This window comes from Phocoena phocoena, chromosome 3 (genome assembly GCF_963924675.1).
Source record: "Phocoena phocoena chromosome 3, mPhoPho1.1, whole genome shotgun sequence".
Taxonomy (NCBI): Eukaryota; Metazoa; Chordata; class Mammalia; order Artiodactyla; family Phocoenidae; genus Phocoena; species Phocoena phocoena.
In genome coordinates, this window is record NC_089221.1 from 5,256,519 (window position 1) to 5,283,242 (window position 26,724).

The 26,724-nt window shown below is 48.5% G+C and overlaps 1 protein-coding gene across 1 annotated transcript in view; it reads left to right on the plus strand.

Annotated features, from left to right (window-relative positions):
- The first annotated feature begins 10,688 nt into the window (after positions 1-10,688).
- Positions 10,689-26,724, plus strand: part of UBE2QL1 (ubiquitin conjugating enzyme E2 QL1) — a 43,698-nt gene continuing 27,662 nt past the window's right edge. Inside the window, exon 1 of the mRNA XM_065875097.1 lies at positions 10,689-11,465. Coding sequence (XP_065731169.1) covers positions 10,689-11,465 — 777 coding nt within the window. The remainder of the gene's footprint in view (positions 11,466-26,724) is intronic.

Consider the following 26,724-nt stretch of genomic DNA (forward strand, 5'->3'; position numbering starts at 1 on the left):
TAATCTCCTCTTCTTACAAGGGCACCAGTCATATTGGATAGGGGTCCACCCTAATAACTTCATTTTACTTTTATTACCTCTATAAAGGCCTTATCTCCAAATATAGTCACATTCTGAGGTATTAGGGGTTAGAACTTTAACATGTGATGCGGGGGTGAGGGACCCAATTCAGTCCGTAACAAGGGAAAATTGTGAATGGGTGTCTTGAGGCATTCATAGACCTCTCCTCACCCCCAACCCAGGCTCAAGTTGACTAACTCAAATAACTGGCACCCTAGGGGGTCACAGGTAACTGGGGAAGGTGAGCTGAGGGGTCTCCGGGAGCTGTGAGCTTCTGGGGCTGGGGGGGTCATTTTCAGGCACAGAGAACATAATCGGGGTGGGGTGGGGTGAGGGATAGGCCGAGCCCAGTGCAGGGAGGAGCTCTGCAGGAGGGAAGGGACAACGGGGCTGCAGAGTGGAAATAAGGTCTGGATCCGACCTGCTTGTCATTAGCTCAGAACTGGCCCTGCTGCTTGGATGACCTGGTAGTTCTACATCCACATCTGACATGAGTGGAATGACATAGCAACCAAAAAGGATCCACACCTCCACTTGAGTGGCTCCTCTACCTCTTGAAAAACATTCGCAAAAATGTTCTGCCCTGTGAGACAAGATTCTACATTCCAATTCCTCTATCCCAAACCCCAAACATTGTTTATATAATGAGTCTGAAAATCAAAGAAAAATGTTAGAAGACATTCTTCATGAATTCTGATAAGGATGTGATTCTTTTTGGAGGCATCCTAACTTGAAAGCTACACAATAAACCCCAATTCCAACAGAGTTATTCTCCTCTATCGGGTAGATGGTAATTGCTTTTAAAAATATATATATGTGCACAACTCGTGGCTTACCTGCTTTAAGCTATCTGTTTGGGGGAGGTAATATCTAATCTTCTTAAATTGTCTAATTTTTTATTCTGCAGAGTCTCACTCAGAATAAAATCTCTTTTCAAGAAAAATACTGCTGCCTAGATGAAAAAGCAGCACTGAAAATACAGAATATTTTCTCAGAAAAGACAATAGCGGATTGTCAGAGAAAAGTAGTTCAGTGAACACACACGTGAAACTTCTGCCACAGAGGCTGGAACTATTTCAGACTGAATGAAGATAAAGGACAGGATGGGGACCCCAGACAGTCACCGAGGTGATCCAGGCTGTGTCACAACAGGCAACATTGGAAGATGCACCCAAAGCTAGGAGAAAGCATGGGTGCAGCTGGAGATCCCAGGATGAATTGGAAGCTGCTTCCCTGGATGACCAGTAACAGTTCACTCCTTCTGGAAGCGTGCCCCTCACCCTCAATCACGGAAAACAAATTCAGAATCAGCCTTGCAACAGGTTGCAAAGTGATAGATTCAGAGGGGGGACTTATAAGTGTTTGCTCCCCAGCTACTTGTGAATGCAAAGAGCAGCAATGAAGTTTTAGGCTCTTCAGCCGCTCGGGCTCAGACACATTGGGCAGCTTGGGATGGGGGTGGCCTCCAGGCTCATCCAGATCCCAGGAAAGGGGTGGGGGAATTCCAGGCATTTTAGGAGTAATCCAGTGTTGATTACCCCCAGGGTCATAGAGGACCGTGACAGTAGAAATGCTGCAGTGCCTGGATTTCTACCCAAGGACCACTGCACAAACACATTTCCAGCCAGGCAGTATCACTGGTGGGATTGCTTTGATCAAAACACAGGCTTTTCTATTTGAATATTCATGACTGTATTAATTCATTTATGCATGTATTCGATCATTCAGTAAAAATACATTCAAATATGCCATCCACTGAAAGACAGAATAAATTTTATCTCACATTGCTTTTGAAGATATTTGTTATATATCTTAAAATCTCTTCTGTTGTTCTTTGAGCTTTGTTTCCTTGGATGTTAGTTCTTTGGTTAGGGTTGCTTTTCCTCAAACATTTGGTGATGTTTTATTCTCTGTGCATGTGGGATTGCTCAGGAATCCCTGCTCACCCCCTGGGGAAGGCTGATTCTGAATTTGTTTTCCATGATTGAGGGTGAGGGGCACGCTTCCAGAAGGAGTGAACTGGTACTGGTCATCCAGGGAAGCAGCTTCCAATTCATCCTGGGATCTCCAGCTGCACCCATGCTTTCTCCTAGCTTTGGGTGCATCTTCCAATGTTGCCTGTTGTGGCACAGCCTGGATCACCTCGGTGACTGTCTGGGGTCCCCATCCTGTCCTTTATCTTCATTCAGTCTGAAATAGTTCCAGCCTCTGTGGCAGAAGTTTCACGTGTGTGTTCACTGAACTACTTTTCTCTGACAATCTGCTTCAATCTGCTATTGTCTTTCAAGGATGCCTCCAAGTTTCATGTCCACTAATGATTCTCTTTCTTGTTTTCTAGCAGTAATGCTGGTGGGAGTGTAAAACAGTTCAATCAACATGGAAAAGAATTTAAAAGTTTCTTGCAGAGTTAAACATATGCCTAGCCTTTGACATAGCCATTCCACTCCTTGTTATAACCTGAGAGAAGTGAAAACATATATCCAAAAAGACATGCACCTCGGTGAGCATAGAAGTTATATACACAATATTCAAAATTGGAAACAACCCAAATGTCCTTCGACAGGAAAATGGATAAACATATTGTGGTATATTCATGCAATGAATACTACTGATCAATAAAAACAACTACTGACACATACACGACATGGACGAATCTCACCGTGAAATCATATACTGATTATATATCACTGACAGAAGCCAGATATAAAAGAGTACATACTGTATAAATCTATTAATATAAAGTTAAAAAAAAAAGCAAAACTACTTTATGGTGATAGAAATCAGAACAAAGGGTGCCTTTGGTGGAGGGTTAGGGTAGGCTTGACCTCAAAGGAACATAGGGGAACTTGCTGGAGTGATGGAAATACTCCACATCTTGATTGAGGTGTAAGCTACACAAGTGCATACATTTTTCAAAACCCACTGAGTTGTGCATTTAAGATCTGTGCACTACACTGTATGTAAATGAATCCTCTATTTAAAAATTTTTGAAAATAAGATACTATTTGAGTACCAAATTTGCAGAGTTCATTTTTCATTATATTTTTCAAAGCTGACATGAGAGCAATAAGACATGTATTGTCATACACTGCTGTTACGATAAATAGCAAAAAAGGTTCAGAAGATTCCGTTATACTCTAACGCTTTGAAAATGCATAAGATAAATATAATACATGTTCTCAGTTTCAGCTAATTACAATATTTCACTCACCACCCCTCAGCTTGCCAGGAAGCAGAACTGACTTTTGTTTCTCAGAACACTATATTTGGACCTATCTTTAGACCTAATATTTAAGGTAACAGTGAGTAGAGACACCACCTTGACACACAATATCAGCTGTCATTTCACACTTCCACACAACCAGAAGGTAACTGTCTTTGCCTCAAGCAAAGATGAAAAGGACAGGAAAAACGAGATGATTATCTCTGGAAATCTCCCCAGGACCAAGCAGTTTCTTCTTCAAAAAAGAATGCATGACTCATTTCATCGGTCAAGCATGCCTTCAACTGCCAGAGAAAATCTAAATTCCGTTATTACAAAAGCCATCTTCTCCACTCAAAAAGCTAAGCAGAGCCCAGGAGGAAGCCTTCAGAGATCGTCATGGCGACAGTTCACACGGGTCCTCCAGGCAGCCCGCACGCTGACCCGCGTTTGGACTGGACCACCTGACTTTTGGAAGTCCTGAATGAACAAAGGGGTCAGGATGCTCCGGTAGCTTCTGAAAGTCGCTGCAGAGGGGAAGCAGCAGCGGGCCGAGGCAGCACATGGGGACAGCACACAGCACCTCTACAGCCATTTCTGTCACTGATGGCATTTCTGGGAGGTGAGCGGCTAAAACCTAAAGGCAATACCCTTCTTTCTTTTGGCTTCCTCAGCACCCCTGTTTCTTCTTTTGTTTCTCAAACACTTCAGTGGCTTTGTAACCAGTTATCTGGATTAAATATCTCCTGTTGAAACACTTAGCCTAGCTCTGTGCTCCTGATTAGACCCTAACTAATACAGGGCTTAAGACCAGGAGTGGGTCCAAAGATTGAGATGACCAGCTAATGGCTTTGACCTCGAGCACAATGATGGAATCGATGCTGGCGGAAAATGGAAAATTGGTAGTTAGTGTAAAGCAGCGTCACAGTTCCGTAGTGATCACCCCCTGTGGTTGCCTGAGATGTGGGACATACTTGAAAGGAAGGTTTGGGGAGAGCGAGTAGCTGCTGCATTTGACCGTGACTGTAGAAACGCGGATGACAGTGGAAAGGCGGAGGATGAGCTCCTCTGAGCAGCGGAGAGAGAGCTTGCAGAAGGAAAACAGCAAGCTCAGAGATCAGAACACTCAGTCCAAGAAGAATCAGAGCAGGCAGGACAGTCCACAATGGCCCCATAAGACTGTCATAACCCTTAGAGCGAAAGGACTGGTACAGCGCAAGACCAGTCCCCAAATATGATTCTTGAGGATACAGGATTAGCAAGTACATTGAACTCACAGCCTTGCTAACACTCTGGTGTAAAACTCTGAGCATCGATTGGGAAGAAATAGCAGCCTGAGAACTGAAACGGGCCCCTGTGGGTGACTCAGAAAGCTTTGAGAACCCGCAACCCTGACACTCCTTGCCTGTGAAAGTAGTCTCTCCACACCTGGGTGAAAGTACTAGCTCCTTTGCCTGCAGACCCCATACTAATCTTGCCCAAGGGAGTTGCCTTGCAAGGGAAGGCCTGTTCTCCCCAACACTCAGCCACCGCCCCTCACTGCCACCAAACCAGAGCCCAGCTCACCCCAAGGGGACAAAGGCCATGTCTGACCCAAGAGGAGAGAGCTTGTACTCCAAAGGAATTGCAACACAGTGTGATCCGAAGGGCAAATCCGAAGGGCAGAGTGAAGAACTGCTCAGGTACAGGCTAGAGAAAATGCCCGATAAAGATTACGTGCACACACACATGATCTGAACTTCTTCACTTTAGTTTACTTTCCTAAATTAGCTATTAAGTACAGGTGGTAAAGACTTCTACCGGACCTCCAGAATCCATACCTCCCTGTTTCTTTCTAGTGAGTTTAACCTGGCACATGCTATCCAGTGAAAAACAACATCTCCCGTGCCTCCTTGGAGATGGGTGTGGAATTGGCTATGAGTGGCCTATGGAATTCCCTGGACATTTAATTACAGCTACATCCAGAATGAGCAAAAGGCAGCAGGTGAAGCCACCAGGGAGGCCATGTGGCAACTGCCTTGTCTTATTACATACAAGAGAAATAAACTTCTTATTCGAGCCCCTAGATTACTTTTTGTTAAAGCAATCTAACCAGTGCTCTACCTAATACAAAACATATTATTTCAAAATAAAAACACTGCTATTTATTATTTAAAGTTTCATGTGAATTAGTTTGACCAAAGTCCACGCACCAAGACCAACCCCTATGGAGCCTCCATCTTCTAACCTGAAGTTCTGCTTTGATGTGTCGGATTGGCTGAGACCAGGTCCCATGTCTGTGCCTGGATGCAAGGAATCTGGGAAAGCACATTTCTGGCTTCGAGGAAGTGAGAATCAGAAAGACCTGTACTGTATTGGTTATCTATTATTGCGTAACAAGTTGCCCAAAACACGATGGTCTACATCAGCAGTGTTCTTTCTTATCCCTCACAGTTTCTTTGGGTGGGAAAATCCGTCAAGGCACAGTGGGGATGGCTGCTTACTGCTGCTCAGTAACTGGGGCCTCAGCTGGAGGGCTCAAAGGCTGGGGGCCAGAACCGTCTGAAGACAAGTTCACTCACGTCTGGTCCCTGCTGCTGGCTGTCTGCAAAGACCTTAGCTGGGTCGATGGTCGGACACCCACATGTGTGGCCTCTTTAATGAAGGTTGGGCTTCCTCAAAACATGGTGGCTGGGTTCCCAAGGCAAGCATCCTGACAGAAAGCCGTCAGAGCCCTGTGCTCTCATAGCACAACCTATGGAATTTGAAGACTGCATTGTGATAGCACTGGATGAGGCATCAGGCCTGGGGCTCCTGGCTCCCTCTCCATCACCTCCTGTGACTCTGGGCAAGATCCTCACTGCTGTGACTTCAGACATCTGTGCTGTAAAATGAAAGGCTGAGTTTTCAATTAAATAACAAAATACATCTGCTTCCATCATGGGTCTTGAGCAAATGCAGAGGTGAGTATGGAATATTCCTTGACGTCCTCAAGCTCTTTCCTTTAGAGCCTGCTAGAGCAATTTTCTATAGAGTGCTCAGAGGGTGATAAAGACATCCTCCCCAGAACCCCAGCTCCAGGGCGGCAGGGTTTCTTCACTGCCGTCTCTGCAGTGATGACTGCATGCAGTAGGTGCCCACAGAGCAATAGTGCAGCACCATATGAAACTGTCTGGGTTTGAATCCTGGCTTCACTGACCACTCACTGTATCATTTTGGACTAGTTACTTAATTTCTCTATAAAGGAAGGCTAAACATGGTACCTACTTAGAAGATGTTATGAAGAGTAAGTGAATATCTATATTTATATAACATATATATAGTGCTTGGGATGACACTTGAGATATGAAGTGCCATCTAAGCACCGGCTTTGATGATCGACGAATGAATGCCATAATAGGTCAGGTGACCTGGTGACACCAGAGATCAACACAATGCAGCCTTGCAGTGAATTCTAGCAGAAAATGTTTGTGAATTTTGACAGTGATCTTAACACCTTCGTTCAAGGGAATAAACAATGTGTATGAATTGGGGGCTGATATTTTGAGCTAGTCTGGTTGATGCCTTTATGAGACTGGGGCTCCTAAAGAAATAGGACCAACTGGAAAAAACGGGGATGCGGTCCTCTGAGACAAAGAATAAATGGGCAAACCCAGTTCTGCATCTCTTTATAAAAACTGCCACTGGAGACAGCTGGTCCCTGGCACCATTGATTCAAATGCTCATGGGAGGATCACTGGCAGGTACAACACAATTCCCAGACGACGGACGACTGTGATAACCAGCTTCCCTCCCTCCCTGCCTCCCTCCCTTTCTCCCCTTCATGGCAGATTGTCCTCAGCTCTCTCTGCAGAGATACCCTAGCCGTTCCCTCCCCACCCCATCACGACTTGCGAAGGGAGGAGGAGATAGAGACCCACAGCTGTCCTTAGAGATTATTTTATTTTGCTAAACGCTCTCAATTCAACTGTCTTAATGTTGTAAACTTAATCGCCAATCAGCCAATTTTTAAAAACTTGCTAACAATTTTTTTTCATTGTAACTGCAATATATTCTTTTTCAGAGTGTTTGAAAATCAAATAAAAGAGAATAATTTTAAAAACAAAATGTAACCTCTACACATTGCTAAGCTGGATAGGTGCCCATTCATTCCACTGGTGACGTGGAAATTTCTAGAATCTCCTGGGATAGGAGAAGGAGGGGGCCCTTCTTCCCACTGCTGCTGCTAGCGTCCCATCACTGAAGCAAATGTTTGAGTCCACGGACTGGAGGGTTGAGGAGGGGGTATGTTGAGAATACCTACCTGTACTAACGTAATAATTGTTACCATTTCAATTTTCCTCCTTCTTGTCTTTTTTGCTACACATGGTTTTATGCAGTTGTAGCTATAGTGTATATAATTTTGCACTCTGCTTTCTTACTTAAAACTATTATGTACATCATAAATATTTTCATTTCGCTATGTAATCTTCATAACTGTAATGTTATTGCTGCATAATATTCTCTCAAGTGGATTAGGTATAATTTACCTTCCACTTACGCTATTGTTGTAAATTTAGGTCGTTTCCAATTTTTAACTAACATTTGCCTTTAGCCCTTTAAAGGGTTGATCAGAGATGCTGAAAGTGTGACAGGTAGATAATAATTAAGATGACCTTTATCTCACCTGTCAGTCTGTCCTGCTTTGGCCTCTTGTCCCAGCATCAGTATTAACTGTGATCCTTTCACTTTCAGAAAAAAAAAAAAAAAGCCCTGTATCCCAAGAATAAATTATATGATCACCCTAATAATATTTCCAGTCAGAATTAAAGGCCTTACAGATGGCTGCCTGGGATTTCAGTTAAACCATTCCCAAACCACACTGGATGACACCCCTGCTTCAGGTAGGAAACGTTTCTCCAAGGCCTCCCCCTAGGTCAGCTGGCCTGTGGGGATTATAATCACACCTGTGGAGACTTTCTCACCTCCACCTCTGGGATTGGGACTGAAAGCCAACCCCGGCAGAAACCCTGCAGTGCAGTGTACTGTCTGGAGCAGCTGGTCAACCTCAGCACAGGGCTTGGGGGCACAGGGACCAGGATGTAGGTCCCAGCACATGGTCGAGCTGGGCTAGCCGCTGAGCTTCTTTGAAACACAGTTTCTTTACCAATAAAATGGGTCAGATAAAACCCGAGATGGCTTCTGTGGCCGTGAAATGATAAAACATGTAATGCCTGCCTGTCCCCACCAGTGTCACCTCCCGATCTGCTCACATCCCCTCTTCCCATAGGTTAAATGAACTCAGGGTACTTTACAGACAGACACTGTCATCTTCCTGATCAACCTCTCTTTAAAAATCAGAGCTGGACAGAACGGGTCACAAAAAAGCCCATGAGACCAGGACAACTAGATCTCTTGGTCACCAGCCACTGGTCTTGCCTGGTCTGCTGCATTGCCCACTCCCACCCACTGGAAAACAGCCTCCACGGAAAGGCACCTTTACATATAGTCACCGATCCAGGGGACCACGTCCCAGGGTTGCATGCACTTGCCACAAACCGGCGAGGACTGGCGGGCACCTCACTCTACCGGGAAGCAACTCTAGAAAACCGAACCACAGGCCCTTTGGGTCTGAACTTAACTTCCGCGGTGATCTGAAGAGCTATTTTTCACAGGGAAAATTTTTAATAATTTATAAAAAGTGAAAATGGTAAAGACGTTTGAAAACAATCGTCACGGTGACATCAGAATGAACGCGCTCTGCTGGTGAACTTAGAGGCTCCTCAAGACGAAAGCCAAACCAGGAACAGCGGTGAAGTTTGGAGTCAGTCCTTGGCCATTTGGGTTTTCGGGGTGATGCCTCCTATATTGCGGGGATCATCACCGCCCCTCCCCATTGCGCAGCTGGGCCACAGACACTAGACTATGCGCGGCGGCGCGATTCCTGCAAACGTTGGACTCTTCACGGCTTCCCTGCTTGTTCCAGCTTCTGGGGCTCTGAAAGTGCTTTTTGCTTGAAATTTCACCAGATAAAAATGTTTCAATGAGTTAAAGGCAGAAAGGGAGGGGAGGGATGAAAGCGTCCAAGTTGAAGGAGGATCCCCATCCCTTCCGCGGCCGGTCCCGAGGTTACCCGCGGGTACCGGGGACTCCAGGGCCGCAGAGGGCCCGCCCCGCGCCCTGAGCGCCCGCTGGCGCCAGGGTCGGATGCGTTTCCCCGCAACCTCTTGGAAATGACTCGAAAGCCAGTGCTCCGTGGTCCCTTCCTTCCCCTTTTGGAACACAGGGACCCCCTGGCGTGGCGGGGAGGAGAGGAGCCAGGCCCGGTCGCAGGGGTGAATTCGCGGAACGGTCATCCTTTAAAGTCGGGACTCGAGGGGTTCTTTAGCGGGTTGCGGAGAGCACGCTTCCCGCATCCTCCTCCCCAGGCCCTGATTCTTTGATCAGTCCTTAGGAGAGCACCGGTTCCGCAGACCCCGGTCCAGGATTGCGGTGTGGACACCAGGCTCCATCTGGTACACACGGGATTCAATAAACAGGTTGCTTTCCATCCTTCTCCGACGCCCCTTCCCCTCCGGATTGCTCCAACTAGGTTAAGTGAGGTCGGAGGCTCAGGCCGGGGTTAGAGCCTGGATCCCGGGCAGAAGGACCCGGAGTCTCTGAGACCCTCATTAGCGCGCGCACACACGTGCCCCTTCTCGCCCTGCTCCCCACCCTCGCTCCGCTCCGGCCGGCCGGCCGGCTCCGCGCGGCGCTACCCCGCAGGCCGGCGCGCACCGATGTCTCCCCCCAGCGGCCGTGCGCGTGTCGCCGCAGGAGCCGGGCGGCTGGCGGGCGGCGGGGAAGCGGCGCGGCGCAGGCAGTCCCGCGGCTCCGCCCCGCGCCCCCCTCCCCGGCCGGCAGGACCGCCCCCTCCGCGCCGCGCTCGGCTCAGACTGAGCAGCCGCCTTTGCAATGTCAGCAGCCGCGGCGGCGGCGGCGGTCGAGGCCCCGCGGTAGCGGCCAGCGCAGCACGGCACGGCGGGCGCGCACAGCGCGAGCCCGCGGCCGCCTCGCTGCCTTCGGGGCGCTGCAGACGGCTCGGCGCGCCCCGAGGCGGCGCTCGGACTCGAAGCCAGCCCGGCTGCGGCCGCTCACAAAGGACCGCGGACACCAGGCTCCGGGGGGCTGCGCGCAGGGACCGGCCGGGGGACGGCCCGCCGCGGCGCGTCCCCTCCACGCTTCCCCTCCCCGGGCGGCTGGAGCCCGAGCCAGAGCGGGCCCCGTCATATGACAGCGGCGACCCAGCGGCCGGCGAGCGCGCGTGCTGCCCGCTCGGCTGCGCCACGGCCGCCGGCGCCAGGGGGGGCCTCGCGCCGCGCCCCGCTGAGTGGTCGCCGGTCGCTGCCGCCCCGCGCCCCCCGCGCCCCGGCTCTCGGGCTCCGGGGGCAGGAGCCGAGGGGAACCCCGCGCCGGCGCCAAGCCTAAAATGGCCACGCTGCTCCGCAAAATCGGGCTCATCCGCCTGCACAACCGGGACACCGAGGACCCCAAGCATCACCACAACCACCGCGGCGGCGGCGGCGGCCAGCAGAGCGCGTCGCTGCGCGGCAAGGGCGGCGCCAAGAGCGGCGGCCACAAGCCGCAGCAGCAGCATCCCGCCGGGGGCGCGGGCGACGCCAGCCCCGGACCCGGCAAGGGCAAGGGCAAGCGCGCGGCGGAGCTGGCCCAGCGCGACAAGCCGCCGCAGCCGGCGGCGGGGGCGGCGAGCGGCGGGGGCCCCCGGGAGCGCGCGGCGGGCGCCAGGGCGGGGCCGGGCCCGGCGGCGGCGGCGGCGGCGGCGGCGGCGGGCGGCAGCCTGGTTCCCGCGGCGCGCCAGCAACACTGCACGCAGGTGCGCAGCCGGCGGCTCATGAAGGAGCTGCAGGACATCGCGCGCCTCAGCGACCGCTTCATCTCCGTGGAGCTGGTGGACGAGAGCCTCTTCGACTGGAACGTGAAGCTGCACCAGGTGGACAAGGACTCGGTGCTGTGGCAGGACATGAAGGAGACCAACACCGAGTTCATCCTGCTCAACCTCACCTTCCCCGACAACTTCCCCTTCTCGCCGCCCTTCATGCGGGTGCTCAGCCCGCGCCTGGAGAACGGCTACGTGCTGGACGGCGGCGCCATCTGCATGGAGCTGCTCACGCCGCGCGGCTGGTCCAGCGCCTACACCGTGGAGGCCGTCATGCGCCAGTTCGCCGCCAGCCTGGTCAAGGGCCAGGTAAGCTGGGAGGAGGCCGGGGGCGCGCGGGGCTGGCCCCTCGGCGCTCTCGCTCCTGGTGCGCGCGGGGCTGTGTCTCTACCCCAGCCTGCCAAGGGGACACGTTCCCGAGCGCCTCCGCTTCTCTTCCCTGAGCGTTTTCTTCTTTCCCTACTTTTCCATCCCGTCTCTGTGGGTCTCCCGCTTGTTCCCGGTCGGTCCCCATCGCTCTAGAATACGCTCTCTCCCTCTCCGCACACCCTCCTCTCTTTTCTCCTCTGCTGCTTCTCCCCTCTGGCTCTGCCCCTCTACCCTCTGCCCTGATCTCCTGACCCGCTGTGCGCGTGTGCCCCTCCCTTTCCTCCTCCTCCGCCCCCTCCCCAGGCTTCCGCTCTCTCCCCCTCCCCCTCCCTCTCCCGTTTACCCCCTTCTCCTTTTCCTTGGCTTATCCCCATCTCCTGACCCCACAGTCTCCCTGAGGGTGGAACTTCACGTGGACTTAGGAATCTAAGTATCCGGCCCAGTTTATTGCCCCCTTCCCTGCCACACACGCAAAGTTTCCCCCCCCAACAACAACTCAGGGGGGCTCTGCAGGTGGAGGGCTCTGCAGAGGGCCTGCTGCCTGCTGGTGAATCTGCTCCCCTGCTCTGCCCCCTCTTGACCAGCATGTAGCGCAAAGGTGAAAATTTTGCTCTTGAGAAATTTCACTGGAGAGGCAGAGGTGTGGTTTGAGTGTGACAAAGCCAGATGACCTCAAGGAAATGCATGGTACCTGGCTCCTTCCAGGACCATCACCTTCTGGGTAGTTGTTCAAGGTCTTGGTCTCTCTGAGACCTGTTTCTTCCTTCCGGGTTACCCCTGCCCCGGAGGGTTAAATCCATTATCAGAACTAAAGATTTTTAACTAAATACTGAAATCAGGGGCAGGCTTGGTGCCTGAATCATCTCACCTATTGCACCAGACGGCAGCTTTACCAAAAGAAACCCCAGAGAACTTGAGAGCAGAGAATGAATGAATCTTCTGAAATTTGTCCCACCCCCACCACCAGCTGCAGGCAGAGGCATGATGGTTTTATCTTCCCACATTATATGCTCCTGATCATGTTCAAGTTGGTTGATGTTTTCCCAAATCGCTATTGAACATTACTTAATAAAATTATAATTTAATATGGGCGTCTTTTAGATTTATGAAGAATCCCTGTTTTGTTTAGGAGTCCCGGAATGACCTCGATTTGATCTTTCTACAGCTAGCATTTCAGAAGCCATCAGTCCCCTGTCACCTGCCTCTGTCCCTTTCACGGCAGGATCTTTCACACTAATCAAATAATGCTTGTTCTGCCAATTTCACTAGAGGTGGAGCCCCTGGGATTCCAGGCAAATCGCATTGTGACTCCAGTGGAGAAAGGCACTTAATTCTTGACTGAGGTCTGTTGTTACCAAGTACTATCTTGCTAGTCCATCTTTTCTGGGGTTTAGCTTCCGCTTATTTCTCGCGTTCGAAATAGGAGGGACCTGGCGGCTCTAGAAAGGTGAGGTTTAATGCTTTAACATCAAAAATTCAGTCTGAAGCCTGTGGTTCAGCGCTGGCTCTGATGTGAAGAGCCTGTGATTCGATACCAGCCACGGGGGTGGAGAGGGTCCCGGTTTATGTTATTATCAGGATTTATACAAATGATGGGGAAAAATATTTTGCAGAAATGCTTCTGTTATTTTTTCTGAAAGCACTGCTAATCAGAACTCTCTGGAACACTCTCTTACCTTCTTTCATTCTTCACAGAGATGACTTTGGGGATGAGGGGCAGAGGAATATCATTTTGCCTTATAATCACAGAATCATAGCGTTTAGATTTGGAAGAGATCCTCAACCACAGCCTGCATTTTGAAAGATGTAGGAAAGTAAAGATTTCAAATGAGAAATAAGGACTTTTTTTTTAGGAGAGATATATGTCAGTAAGTTAAGTGTTTTCCATGTTCACATGAATGCTATGATTGATAGTTCTCTTGGTGCCCCTGCACTTCTATTAAATTAGGCAGGTCCTTGTGTATATATGTCTTTTCTTTGTAATCCAAATTGAGAGTCTTCATACAGTCAGCAAGTCAGAGACCTTATTGTTGAAAGTAATTATCAATATTTTTATTTATTAATTTCAAAATCTTACTTAGTTGAACTCAGGGCCCTCCATCTAGCATATTGTGTTATATCACTTATTCTAAAGTCTAGTTATGAAATACCTGAAAGGGAGGTGAGTACTCAGCCATTTACAAAAATACCAATTCAGTTTCTTTGCACTTTTCGTGCTGACTTCAACATCCAAAAGAGGGTCGTGTAGGATATACACAAACAACTCGAAATGCAGTGTAAGAACAGGAGGAATGAATGTTCATCAGTGTTTCAGGATTCTGTGCAGGAAAGGATCCTAATAGGGTCTCAGGGCCCTCAGCTTTATGGTGCCTTTCCTGCTTTTGTAAATTTCCTACCTACAGGTTGTTCATTGCACTTACTGCAGTTACCAAATTATTTCCGTAGTTGAAGGTGGTTAAAGGACTTTGGGAAAGCAATCAAAATACCTGATTAGGTATTCAAAGAGAATCAAGAGTGCTACCAAACCAATGATTACTTTAAAAGGCAGAACCGTTCCGTTCTAGTTACATTCCTCCTTCTGTTGGCACTTTCGTTTTTCTTAAGCAATGAGATTAGAAAAGGCTCGTTTTCCTCTTTCATAACTACTAAGCTTAACTTTCTGAATTGGGGATATCCTAAGTTGATTTTGTTTCTCTACCTTTAGAGAAATCATAAGATACTTTTAAGGGTTTCATTGATCATATTAAGAAAAGATCTGCTTAACCATTTTGTGTATAGTATTAATGTTTGCGTTTATCTCATGGTGTGACAGATTCAGTCATTTCATGAGACCTTTACCTGACTTTTGGGGCCCATGTTATCAAAATCTCTCTTGTGCTACCTTATGGATTGTGGTTGTTTTAAATTAACTTAAAACTTTCTTGTATGATATATTCTTTGTAGAGATAATGACATACATACCTTGCCTATTTGTTTATTACCGAATCCTCTTTTGACTACAAAGAGACAATTTAGGTAACTCTTGGATCCTGCAATTAAATGAAAACTCCCCGTACCTGGGAGGGTCCTGCCCAGGCTGGGCCTCGGCGTTCACTGGCATGTGTACCAGGTCTCGCACCTGGGATGATTGATGATGCAACAGAGACCCTCTCCTTGCAGCTGTGTGAGCAGAAGGCATCCAAAAGTAGCTTGAGGGCGCACTAACTCAGGGTTCTACTTTCACATCAGTTCGCCTCTTGAGTGTTCCCTTTTTAATTAGTTAGACATCGCCAGGGGCAGGGAACCAGATGGCACTTGGAAGACAGTTCCTTACTCCTCCTCTGTCCCCTCAGTGCCAACCATGCACCTCAACCCAGCATGAGGACGATGTGGCAATAATAGCAGTGGCATTTACTGTTTGCTCCATGCCAAGCTCTGGGCCAGCGAAGCACTTAGGGTGTTAACCTTACCTGATTCTACTGTTACCATGGTCACTGTACAGGTGAGGAAACCTCAGCTCCACACGGTCAGGTGAAATTAATGCAGCCTCGTGTTCTAACACTAGCAATGAGTGCGAGCCTCTGAATACCAGTCCACATTAGTAAAAGTCAGCGACGGCAGAGTCACACCCAGGCCACCTGAGCCCCTGGCCGTCTCCAGCCGGTGGTTGGTGGTGACTGGTGTGATCATCATTTGTGTCCACAGAAGACAGGTACACAGTCAGCTGTCAGCAGAAGAATGAAAACAACAGGACTAAAACACCTTCAGTTCTTAGTGTTTGAATTAAAAATTGCTAAGCGATTCCGGAAGAGTTATGTTTCCTGACAGCACTAGTTTCTGGAATTTTTGAACACAGAAAACTGGTAGATGTTGCCACGTGTCAGTGTGTGATGAAGAAGTAACAGGCTCTGCAGATCAGCTCTGTTTGACGATAAAGTGCATCGCTGAGGTCGACTTTAGGGCTTAAAGTGTTCTGCACCATGGGTGTCACTGAGAATCCTGCACACGGGCGCGCGCGCACACACACACACACACACACACAGCCTGTCTTCAGAACCTCTTCCAAAGTACTAGGCCTGGAAATAGCTTTTTACTTATGGCTACACAATCTCCAGGTCTTATCAGAAAAAAGTAATGAAGATAAACAGCCTTGTGGGTTCCTAAAGTTTATTGGCTTCTGAACTATTATAATTCACACAACATTTTTGAAAGCCCTGTGTGAGTGTGCTAGGGCTACTGTCACAAAGTCCCACAGACTGGTGGGCTTCAACAACAGACATTTACTTTTCACAGTTCCAGAGGCCAGAAGTCTGAGCTCCAGGTGAGAGCAGGGTTGGGTCCTTCTGAGGGTGTGCAGAGGATGAGCTCCAGGTCTCTGCCCTTGGCTTGCAGGCGGCCATCTTCTCCCTGTGTCCTCATGTGGTCTTCCCTCTGTGCCTGTCTGTGTCCTAATCTCCCCTTCTGGTGAGGACACCAGTCATACTGGCTCAGGGCTCCATCCTAATGACCTCAGTTTAACATGATCACCTCTGTAAAGACCCTGTCTCCAAATACAGTCACCTTCTGAGGTGCCTGGGAATAGAACTCCAACATACCAATTTTGAGGGATCACAGTGCAGCCTATAACAAGCCCAAACAGGAATTTCTTAACCAATCCAACCTCTTATTTCTCTAGAGGCTATTGCTGGTTTGCAAAGTAACATAAATGATGCCCATCCGTGTGAACACAGGACCACACCGAGGAGACCCCAGCAGGGCCTACGTGGAATAGAGAGATGGTGGCCACTTTAAAGGGAAGCTGGGAGAACCTAGCGTGTGAACCGTGACAGCCAGGGGGTGGGTCCTGCCGTGTGACTCACCGAGGAGAGTGGATTTGTGGAGGAGTCTTGTGAGTCAACCGTGTCGTTGTGTCCTGTGCCCATGTGTAGGTGACGGAGGTCATTACCACACAGGATGACTCTGCAGCTTGAGGTCTCCATGTACTCGATGGTTCGGAGAAAAAAATAGCTTGTTCTGGTATCAAGTGGGACGGGGCAGGAGGACGCAGACAGGACTCTGCATCCTAAAAATAGTGCCGTGCCAACTTGGCAAGCTCCCACGTGCCCGCTCCCTGGCGAGTCTGCTCATCCCAGGGCTGACGGTGCAGTTAATAATAGTAGTGGCTTACTTTACCCAGAGTTGTAAACTTTTGAGAATCTAAAGTTACAAAAAGAGGATGCAAGTACATTTCTGTTTACTTTCCTGATTTATAGTAAAGGGTGTGAGAGGATTGTTTTCCTTTTTAAGGGTCAGGAGAGTTTGGGGGGGGGTTGTTTGTTTGTTTAATGGAAAGTGCCAACATGAACAGTAAGTTGAAGTTTGTTTTAACCCAGAATCCTGCCCTTTCTCATCCTCACGAACAGGTGTGTGTGAGTCCAGGTTTAGAAGGAAGGCAGCCTCAGTGGTACCACTCTGGGGACAGCTAAGGAACCAGCCAAATGGCTTTCATGGCTTTTTTTTAAAGCGGCCACAAATAGTAGGTTCTTTGAGCCACATTTCAAATCTCCTGAATTCTATATTTTTGCTGTGTTGATAGGGTTGTGGGGAGATGGGGCAGAGGATGGGGACGAGGTAACTCCTTTCCTCTCTTTCCTTTACTTATGGCTACACAATGGCCGGTGGGCCTCAGCCCCAGGTTAATTAGATGCTTCCAGGAACCTTTAAATTATTCCAATGCCAGGCCCTTTCCTCGAAGATTCATACTTCTTGAGGCTAAGATGAGGCCCTGGTAGAGGCCTGTTGGAAAATCTCCTACGTTGATTCTAACGGACAAACCAGGGTTGGAAAAACCACCCTGGACCAGAATTACTCATCACGTCTACCATCTTCGGTACATCCTCCCACCAACAACCAAAACAGGGAGCTTCAGGTGATGGTGGATGTAATGAACCCCTTACCTTCCCCCCTCCCACCTTGATTGGACTCACTGTCCTGTGTCCACCCCGACTAGCCCTCTGGAAGCCCTCCTTTTGTAGCAGAGCTCATCATACAGCCCAGTCCTTCCTCCCTGGACCAAGAGGGAGTGTAAACCCGAAAAAGGAAATGTGCTCAGGGGAGTTGCTCACCCCCGGATCAGACACTGTTGTGAGGGCTTAGGTGCGCGGACCGCCCAGAACTGTGGATAATTAGCTAGTTCACACAGCACAGGTACTGAGTGTCCCCTCTGTATCAGGCACACACTGGGCACACGTTGGTGAATCAGATTCACGGAAAGTGCCAACCACGGAGAACAGACTGTCTAGTAGGGATAAAGTGCAACCCACTCACATTTGTCTGTGATGTACCAGGCAGCTCCGCAGTTATCGCTTGCTTTGTATTTGCGTGAGTGTCCGTTCACTGGTGCAAGTGGACTGGACACCTGGCAGTGGCCTGTGGGTGTGCCAGGGACTTGAGAGAGATGGGGTCCTGGGCTCAGCAGTGTCTTCCAAACTTCTGGGTGACGTTCCCAGAAGGAATGCTCATTGTTACGTGATTGTAACCCTGAGGGTTAGCCTGTTTCTCTGAACATAGTTTCCCTGCTAATAAATGGGAGGATCAGGCATTTCCCAAAACAGACAAAGGAGTCATTGTAATGGCAGAAATATTTCCAATAACATCTACGCTTTCCTACTCAAGGAGTCAGCAAACTAAGATAAGGTTTGATTGTTTAATTCCCCATCGTCACACACTTCATTCCTTCTTTCCTTCCTTCATTCGGGACCCGTTTGATGAGGGTCTACTATGACTTGGGCACTGAAGACGCATGGTCTTCAGCACTCCTGTGGCGACCTACCCCCATTCTGTGGGTCACCCCTGGTCCTCTCCGCTAAGGGCAGGAGGACCAAGGCCCCCAGATCGAGAACCTCTGGGGAGGAAGCAGAATTGGGACCAACCAGGTAGCAAAGGCTTGGGGGAGGAGGGCGGGGCGGGAGCGGGGAGCCGGGAGGAGCGCCAGAAGGTGCCCTTCCCCACCCGGCAGGCCTAGGTGTGGTCAGGCAGAAGACTAACCAGGCCTCCTCGGTCACGTTCCCAAGCCTGGCTTTTCCTCTCCTCCCTGCCCTCCTGCCTCCTTAGAGGCTTATCATCCCCTGCTTGGATTCCTGGGATGCCCCCGTCCAACCTCTCCATCCCTTTCCATCCTCCCTGCTGCCACCTTCCTGGGTCCTCTAAGACGCACACCTGGCTTTCTCACACCCTTGGTTATGACGGGGACGGAATACATCCAAGCGCCCAATCACTGCCCAGCCTGGGTGCAACTCTTCCACCTTCCACAGCCCCCAGGAAGCGCTTTTCCCACCAGCCCCTCCAGCCACAGCACACCAGCAGGTCTCCATGTTTGCTGAGCTCACAGGTCCGCCCCCATCGGGAAAGCACCCCCTCATGCATCAGTCGAGCCCTGCCATCCCTCAGAACCCTGCCGAGACGTCTTAACTCCTGCAGAAGACCCCACAATCGCTCCTCCAGTAAGGGCATCGGCTCCCTCCTCTAAACACCTCTGCGTTGTCTGGAAGGTGTTCATTTCTACTCTCATCCTGCTAGACTGCGTGTACCTACTTCCAGCTCTGTTCCCCCTTCCCCTCGCCCAATGCCCAATACATTGTATGTGCCGAATAAATGTGTCCACTGTGCAACTCACACAACTGCACACACACCCCATCCCCTCCCCTCGTCCCTATTTGGAGTACGGTGAGATTGTGAACTTACCAGGTGCTTGCCGTGGGCCAGCTGCTGTGCAAAACGCTTTAGTGGGTCATGTGATTAAATGCTTTCAACAGCCTATGGAGTGAGCGCTGTTGTTATTCCCATTTTACAGAGGAGGAAACCAAGGCTCGCTTAGCCTGGGGAAGGCAGAGCCCTGCAAATCTGCAGGTTGGGGTCTTCGGGAAGCCCCTTCCTCCAGTGAATGCCTGAAACTAACACAGATGAGCTGCCCACAGTGGCCACTGTGATCCCTCCCCTCACAGAAGTGCTTGTTTTTCCTTTGATCACCTTTATAATGTATCCTATGAAGTATAATCTTAGAGAGCTCATGAAAGACAAAGTTTCTCTAACTGTAGGATCAACCAGTAAAATTACATAAAGCTTAAAGGAGGTTGGTTTAATTCATAACTAAAACTAATCTAATAAAACGTGACTTTGAATTCTGCTGGATTGAATTACAGTGATTTTTGTTTTAGTAATTTTATTTAAAAGGGGATCCCGGCATCTGCCTTTTCATTGACAAGAGAGATGGATGCCTCTTGGTTATTCTCGCAGATCCGAGAAGAACCAGAGGCCCCTTCCTGCCACCTCTGAACCCCAAAGGCCACCCCCAGCATCTGGGGACATCTGAAGACCCCTCCTCAGAATAATGCTTTTAAACGCACAAAATAAAATTCATAGGCTTTCAAAGGAAAACAGTCATGCTTAGAAATAGTTATTGCTATTTTTAAAAAGTGATGAACTTTTAAAAATAAAATATGAAACTAAAAAGCATGGTTTTATTAACACATTTAATATCAAGGTCTAGTTACTGTCCTAACTGGACATAGGAAGGGGAACTGATGACATTTCAAATTGTCTACAATAACTGTCATATGATTTTTAAATGTCTGGGGTTTCTGTTTCTGTCAAGGCAATGCTAAATCTCTGCTTTGTTACTTCCAATCACAGTTAAATGAAGTGCTGGACTACAGTTAGAGTTAATGAAAATAAAGACATTTTTTTCCATCCAAGTTTGTGTTCCCTGGGGATGCATGGCCCCAAGAACCCCAAGGTGGTAGATGGCGCTAAGTGTTGACAGCTGTCTGGGGAAAGAACTTAAAGTTTATCATGCAGCTTATGGCCAGAACCTCTGGGAACGAGGTTTAGGAGCCCGACATATAGCTCAGTCCTACGGTGATCTTGTTGGGTGGTCACAAAAATCACAGGGTAGCCTCCTCTTCGCCCTCTCAGAACTGCCACCTCTCCTTGTGGACTCTTGTCATCACCTCTGTGGACTCTCCATCATCAAGTCATTTTGCACCATCAGGTGTCGATTTCAGATAAGAACCACGATCATGTTATTGACCAAGCACAGATCTGAGAGCTGTTTTTTCACCTCTACAGCCTTGCTCTCTAAGAATCCTATTTGTTAGCAGTATCTTTAAATTAGCTTAATTTTTTGCTGCCGGTAAGTTAGAAAATTACATAGAAGAATATAATTATTTTGAACATTTACCTTTATCACCTCTCAACGCCCACGTTGATACTGTTCCATATGGTTGAGATTCTTTATTACAGAACACGATGTTCACTTGAAAACTTTTGAGCCACCATCTTGGTTCAAGATGAAAAGCCGGTTCAGAAATCAAACGTAACATTTTTTTCAAATGCTGTGGATTCCATCAGTTATCACAGGTCACACAGAATGAACACAGATTTCCTCAGTACAACTGAAAGAGAATTTCACCGAGTCAGTGACCCTTTGCCTGACTGAGACCTTTAGGAAAGCTTTTTTCTGTAATGAAATTCAAGAGAAATCTAGTTGAAATGTTTGACCTACATACGTATATGTGATATTTTGACAATTGGAGGCTAATCAACAAAGAACACCAATCTTCTCTTATTGCTTAACAGTTAAGGCCCTGAGCATCTAGGCTAAGTCTTCCTGCATTTGGTAGGAAAGTGACTAGATGTCTTCAGGGTTCTTTCCAACTCTTAAGACTTAGATGAATGCAGCCAGCAATTCTCACAGCGAGCGGGAACAGTATACGGTTCATTGGTCCTCCAGGATTTTTATGCTATTTTTGTTGTACACTCACTGATTTCCCCATAGTTTAGCAATATTGAAGTCTGAAATTCGACCTCTGAGATCACTAGAGACATGAAGCATCCTCCTTTCCCCCGGGGTTCTCAGCCTGCAGTGTGTATCATTCTGAGAAGGGGTGTTATCTTCTTCGTGGAAGTGGAGTCTGTAACACTATCTAAATCAGTGCGTGGGCCTGGGTGGTGTTGCCATAACTACCATGTTAGGTTGGTAAAGTTTTCAGCATCATAGTCAGCAAATAGAAACGGTTCTACCCAGCACGGCTCAGGTGGTTTTTTTCACGTTTACCTATGTCTCTTTTTCCCACCTGTAAACTAATCATTTGGCTGTCATCAAATCTTTTGACTGAGGTCATTTCAGTCGCCCTACCCTAAGAAAAACATGCAATCTGCAGCTTGGCCCTGACCATGTACCACTTAGAGTCTCAGAGGCTGGCTGGTCTCCCCAATCAGATAAGGATGCACCCAGCAGCTGTTGGTCCACACCTGATTTGATTGCCTCTGGGGCCAGGATGCTGCACGAGAAGAGGTGACCCTTGTTTAACCCTTTCAGGCCATTTGAAGAAAGGATAGATGGTCTCACGCCATCTCTGTGGCCAGAAGAGCCCTGGAGACTTCAGAACTGGGTCTTGGTCAGTGCCCAACCCAGAAAGACACCCATGGCCCTGAACTCTAAACCCAAGTGTGGGAGGAGATGTATGAAGGATGCAGCCAATGGCAGGATGTAAGAGGCATGGGTCTGCATGGAGGAAGGAGTGAGGGTGCTGCCAGCAGGTGCTGAATGTGGGTCTGTGCTTGAGGTGGGCAAAACAGACCCCCATCCTGGAGCAATACTTGCATCCACTGTTTGCTCTTTACAGAGCACTTCACCTGTGTGGTTTCCTGGAGGTCCGAGACGGCGGGGAGTCCAGCTGGGGAGCCGGGCAGGCTGGCAGCCCGGAGGGCACAGCAAGTGCCTGTTTTCTTGAGCTCCCAAGGGCAACGTGATTGAACCAGACCATCATTCCTCAAGTAGGAACTAGGAGCTTAGTGAGAGTTTCCAAGGGGCATCTTCTCTCCCTATTGTCTCATTTTGTAGCATCATTAAGTAGAAATTGTCAAATATTCAAGTCTGAAGGACCACTGACTAGAAAGAAGACAGTCCACCCTGAAGGGCTGGACAGAATGAGCTTGTTACAGAACTCGGGGAGGTAAAAGAACGCCCTTGCTAGTGTGCATTCAGGACATAACAAGCCTCGTCCAAAATTCCTGGGGACAGTCCCCATAGAGTCCATGAAAACTTACATACTGTGCCATTAAATTAAGTTGCCCCAAAAGGCTGAGGGAAATATTAAGATTTCTTCTGCAAGGAAATGCTTCTGACATGTCTGCCTTCGAAACCTACAGTGAATTTTGTAATTTGTTTGGTCTTTAGAACAATGCAGTGATACTAACTAGTCTTGTAAGTCAAGCGTAGTTTGAGTGAGTGATAGAAAGAAGGGAGAGTTTTTCATAAGTAATCTTACCTTTCAGACATATGAATGTCTAAATCATCCATTTATTTGCTACTTAGTATCTTCCTTTCCTTTTCACGTCATTTTCTTTACCTAATTACAGTGAATATTGGTGCATTGTACCCAACCTTTATTTTCTTCATTTCTTGCCAGTCTCATTTATCCCACTACTTTCTGCTACTCTAAGTTAGTGAGTCACAGTATTTACAGGTCGGTAGCATTTCAGAAAATTTTTCAGAATGTTCTAGAAGGTTTTACTCTGAGGTTGGGTGAGTGAATCCTTTAAAATTATTTCTTGCAAACCTTGAGCACGTACCATGTGTTCAATTTATAATACAGTGACTTCAGTATTTTTTTTACTTAAACAATAAGACTTTTACTTATTACAGATTTACTTAACTAGTTTACTTATTACACACCAGAGCCATGTACAACAGAGAGTCTGGGGAAAGAATACGGGTTTAGTAGTGACTGGAAGGGAAAAGAAAGCCATCAGTGAAGAGGAGGGTAGTGTTTCCTCCGAGCTGGGCCTTGGGTGGGGTGCCCCTCCATTTCTCTGCACTGGCGTAGACTGCAAAATTGTAGGCCTGCAGTGTGGCCATGACCTGCTCCCACACTGCCCGGCCCTCAAGCCATGGTCAGGCCATAGAGACCAGGTGTCAGGCCTTGATCCAAAGATCTCCCCAAACCTAGTTAGGCTTAGCATTTGTGCTATGATTTTTTGTGTGTGTGTGGTATGCGGGCCTCTCACTGTTGTGGCCCCTCCCGTTGCGGAGCGCAGGCTCCGGACGCGCAGGCTCAGCGGCCATGGCTCACAGGTCCAGCCGCTCCGCGGCATGTGAGATCTTCCCAGACCGGGGCACGAACCCGTGTCCCCCGCATCGGTGGGCGGACTCTCAACCACTGCGCCACCAGGGAAGCCCTGTGCTATGATTTTATGCTGAATTTTTGTTCCAGAATATGCTAAGGTTTTTTTTTTTTTAAAAAACAAATTTGTGGAATCTTGGGATTAAGCAGAGCTGGGGAAACACATAATCCCAGATTTCAGTGATGCTTATTGAGCTGTGATAACATTGGCATTTCCTTGCCATGCAAAGCAAATTTTGTCCCCAGTATAACATGGTTTAAAATCCTGTGCTAGGAACACCGAAGCTACAAGAGATTTGAAATCCTGCACCACACAAAATTCCAAAGTCATGGTGGTGAATTGTCTCATCAATGAAAAAGAAATGGGAAATAGCCCCAGTCAGTTCCAGTAGAACTGTTTAGCACACAGATTCTCCGTTTGTGTGTTCGTTTGTAAGGTTCTGAAGTCCTTTATCAGAAGTAGCTGATTTCACTCTCTCATGTGTGAGGATTCTTGTCCACTTCTGGCTGCTTTTCTCAGTTACAGCTGGACTGGACTGGTTATGTGGAGGTCGGAGAGAAAACAAACTCCTACCAGCCCTCCCTGGGGCTCAGAGGGTCTGGGGTCTGGGAAGGCCACCTTTGCAGGCCTCACTGCGGGGCTGCACAGCCCTGCCCCGAGTGTACACACGAGCTTCCGATCACAGCCAGTGGGATGCTAGCACCTCCCCAGGAGGAGCATCTCCCCACAGGGGGAGCAACTCCCCATGGGGGCAGCAGTTCCCTGTAGATGGAGCGCCTCTCCTGGGGCGGGGGGCGGGGAGAGCAATTTGGTGGGGCTCCCAGGGGGCGTGTGGGATCCGAGGGGACTAGCCCAGCCCTTGACCCTAGTAGGCAGTCCACAGCTATTGTAGAATGCAGTTGAGTTTATGACCTTCAGGTACCGCAAGACCATGAATCATCAAAGAAAGATTAAGGGTGATGAGTGCGCGGTAATTGCAGTGTTGGGAAAATGGACATTTTTAGCAACAGGCACTCAATCGAGATGGCGTTTTCTGGTTGATGCTAAGTACCAAAATAATTTTACCCTCTGCACTGTGACCATCCCATGTGATTTAAATTTTTTGTTTTTCTCTAAACACTGAATTGATTGATCCTGGTGTCTTAGTAAGTGAGAATTCATTTTATGAGGTTTTGTTTTTGATCATGTGCCCTTGAAATGTCATTATTCTATTTGCCAGAAAATACACCAGGTGGACACTGGATGGAGGCTGGTGTTTAGGGTCCAAGAGACAGTGGGTGAGGGTCCCTCCCCACTGTCTTCAGATGATCAATCCACACGTAGGGTTCCGTGATTATTTTGTCAAGCAATTTTAATATGAAAGAGCTTCCCTGTAACCACCTCTTTTGTTTCTCTGTCGTCTTATCCTGATTGGAGGTTTCCGTGTTGCCATATAAATTCATTCTCTCCTCCCTCCCTTCCTCTCTCCCTCCTTCCATTCAGCTTATCGGAGCCTGTAATGGCCTATATTATTATTGGAGGGCTCACACCTAGTCAGGGTGGCTAAACAACAGACATTAACTTCTCACAGTCCTGGAGGCTGGAAGTGTAAGATCAAGGTGTCGGCAGGGTGGGTTTCCTCTGAGGCCTCTCTCCTTGGTGTGTGGACGGCCGTTTCTTCCTGTGTCCTCACATGGTCATCCCGTCTGTGTGTGTCTGTGTCTTAATCTCCTCTTCTTACAAGGACACCAGTCAGGCTGGACCTGGGCCCCCTCTACTGACCTCATTTTACCTTAATTACCTCTGTATAGACCCTGTCTCCGAACAGTCACATTCTGAGGGGTTAGGACTTCAGCATACAAATATTGGGGGACACAATTAAACCCATAACGGATTCTTCCTTTCAAAGCGTGTAAGTTCTAGCCATTTGTTTTCCTCTCCTGACGTTGACCTCTGATTCTGCATCTTCCCGTCGTTGTCCCTGTACCTCCAGGCCCCTTGACTGAGTGACCAGACGTTTCTCATCTAAGCAGCTCCTGCCACATCCACACGTTCTCCTCATCACTGTTAGGTTTCCCACGTCTCTTTGTTTTTCCTGGCATTTTCAGAATCTTTCTTTTCTACTTTTCCCCAAAGATGGCAATTGCCTTTGCTTTGTCACGCTTTCCTTTTCTTCTCCACCTGAAGGGTTTCTTCTGGCTTTGTTTGCTGTGGGCTTCTCCCCCTACTTTTATTAGAGCCAGTGATCAGGGGCTCCCAGTCTTCTCTGGCGCCCTCCCCCAGCTCCCCCTTTATCCCTGCGTGCCTTGTGAGTTTTGCTCCACTTTTCCACATCACAGCTCCTGTAAATCTCCCCACTCCTGCTCCCACGTTGCTCCTCCCGTTTTTCCGCGGTTGACCGGAGTGTTCTTTTCTTTCCATTCTTTCCAGCCGTCACTGTCTCCCGCACCCGCGTCCACACTGGAGCAGCCGTCCATCCTTTTGCCTCTCTCTGGTTCAGGGTTCCCTCTCCTCCGCTTCACCGGGGTTCTGTGCCTTCTTCTCCTCCCGGTCATCTCAGCCCTGGGGGCAGGCAGCTGAGGAAAGGAATGCTCTGCTCCATGCATTTTCCTGGGGGCCTGTAGACAAAAAGAGGACTCTGGGCAAAGCCACGTTGCAGAGGGGATGGTGTCAGGCAGGCAGTGTAGACATGCCGGGTGGACCTAAAGAGAGAGATGCTGATTGGTTGATGATTATTTCAGATGATGGCTTGGGATTCAGTGATCCTGGAAGGCCGCACTAATGGACCAGTTGAGGTCAAAATTATAGTGAATATGCTTTAATCCAATTGATTTTTATGCTGATACACCCAAGTTGATACATGTTTTTAATCAAAAGTGATTTTTATCATTTTAGATGTCTTTAGATGTAGGAGGCTTTCTGAAAGCCCTCATTTCCATTCTTATGGTATCTTATTCATTCAATTTAGTTATGTGAGAAAACAGTTCTTCACTGGTAAATTTATTGATCATGTCTGAAACAAGCACTTAAGAGTTTGAGGGATACATCAGATTGCAAGGCTTATCAGGGAGAACAA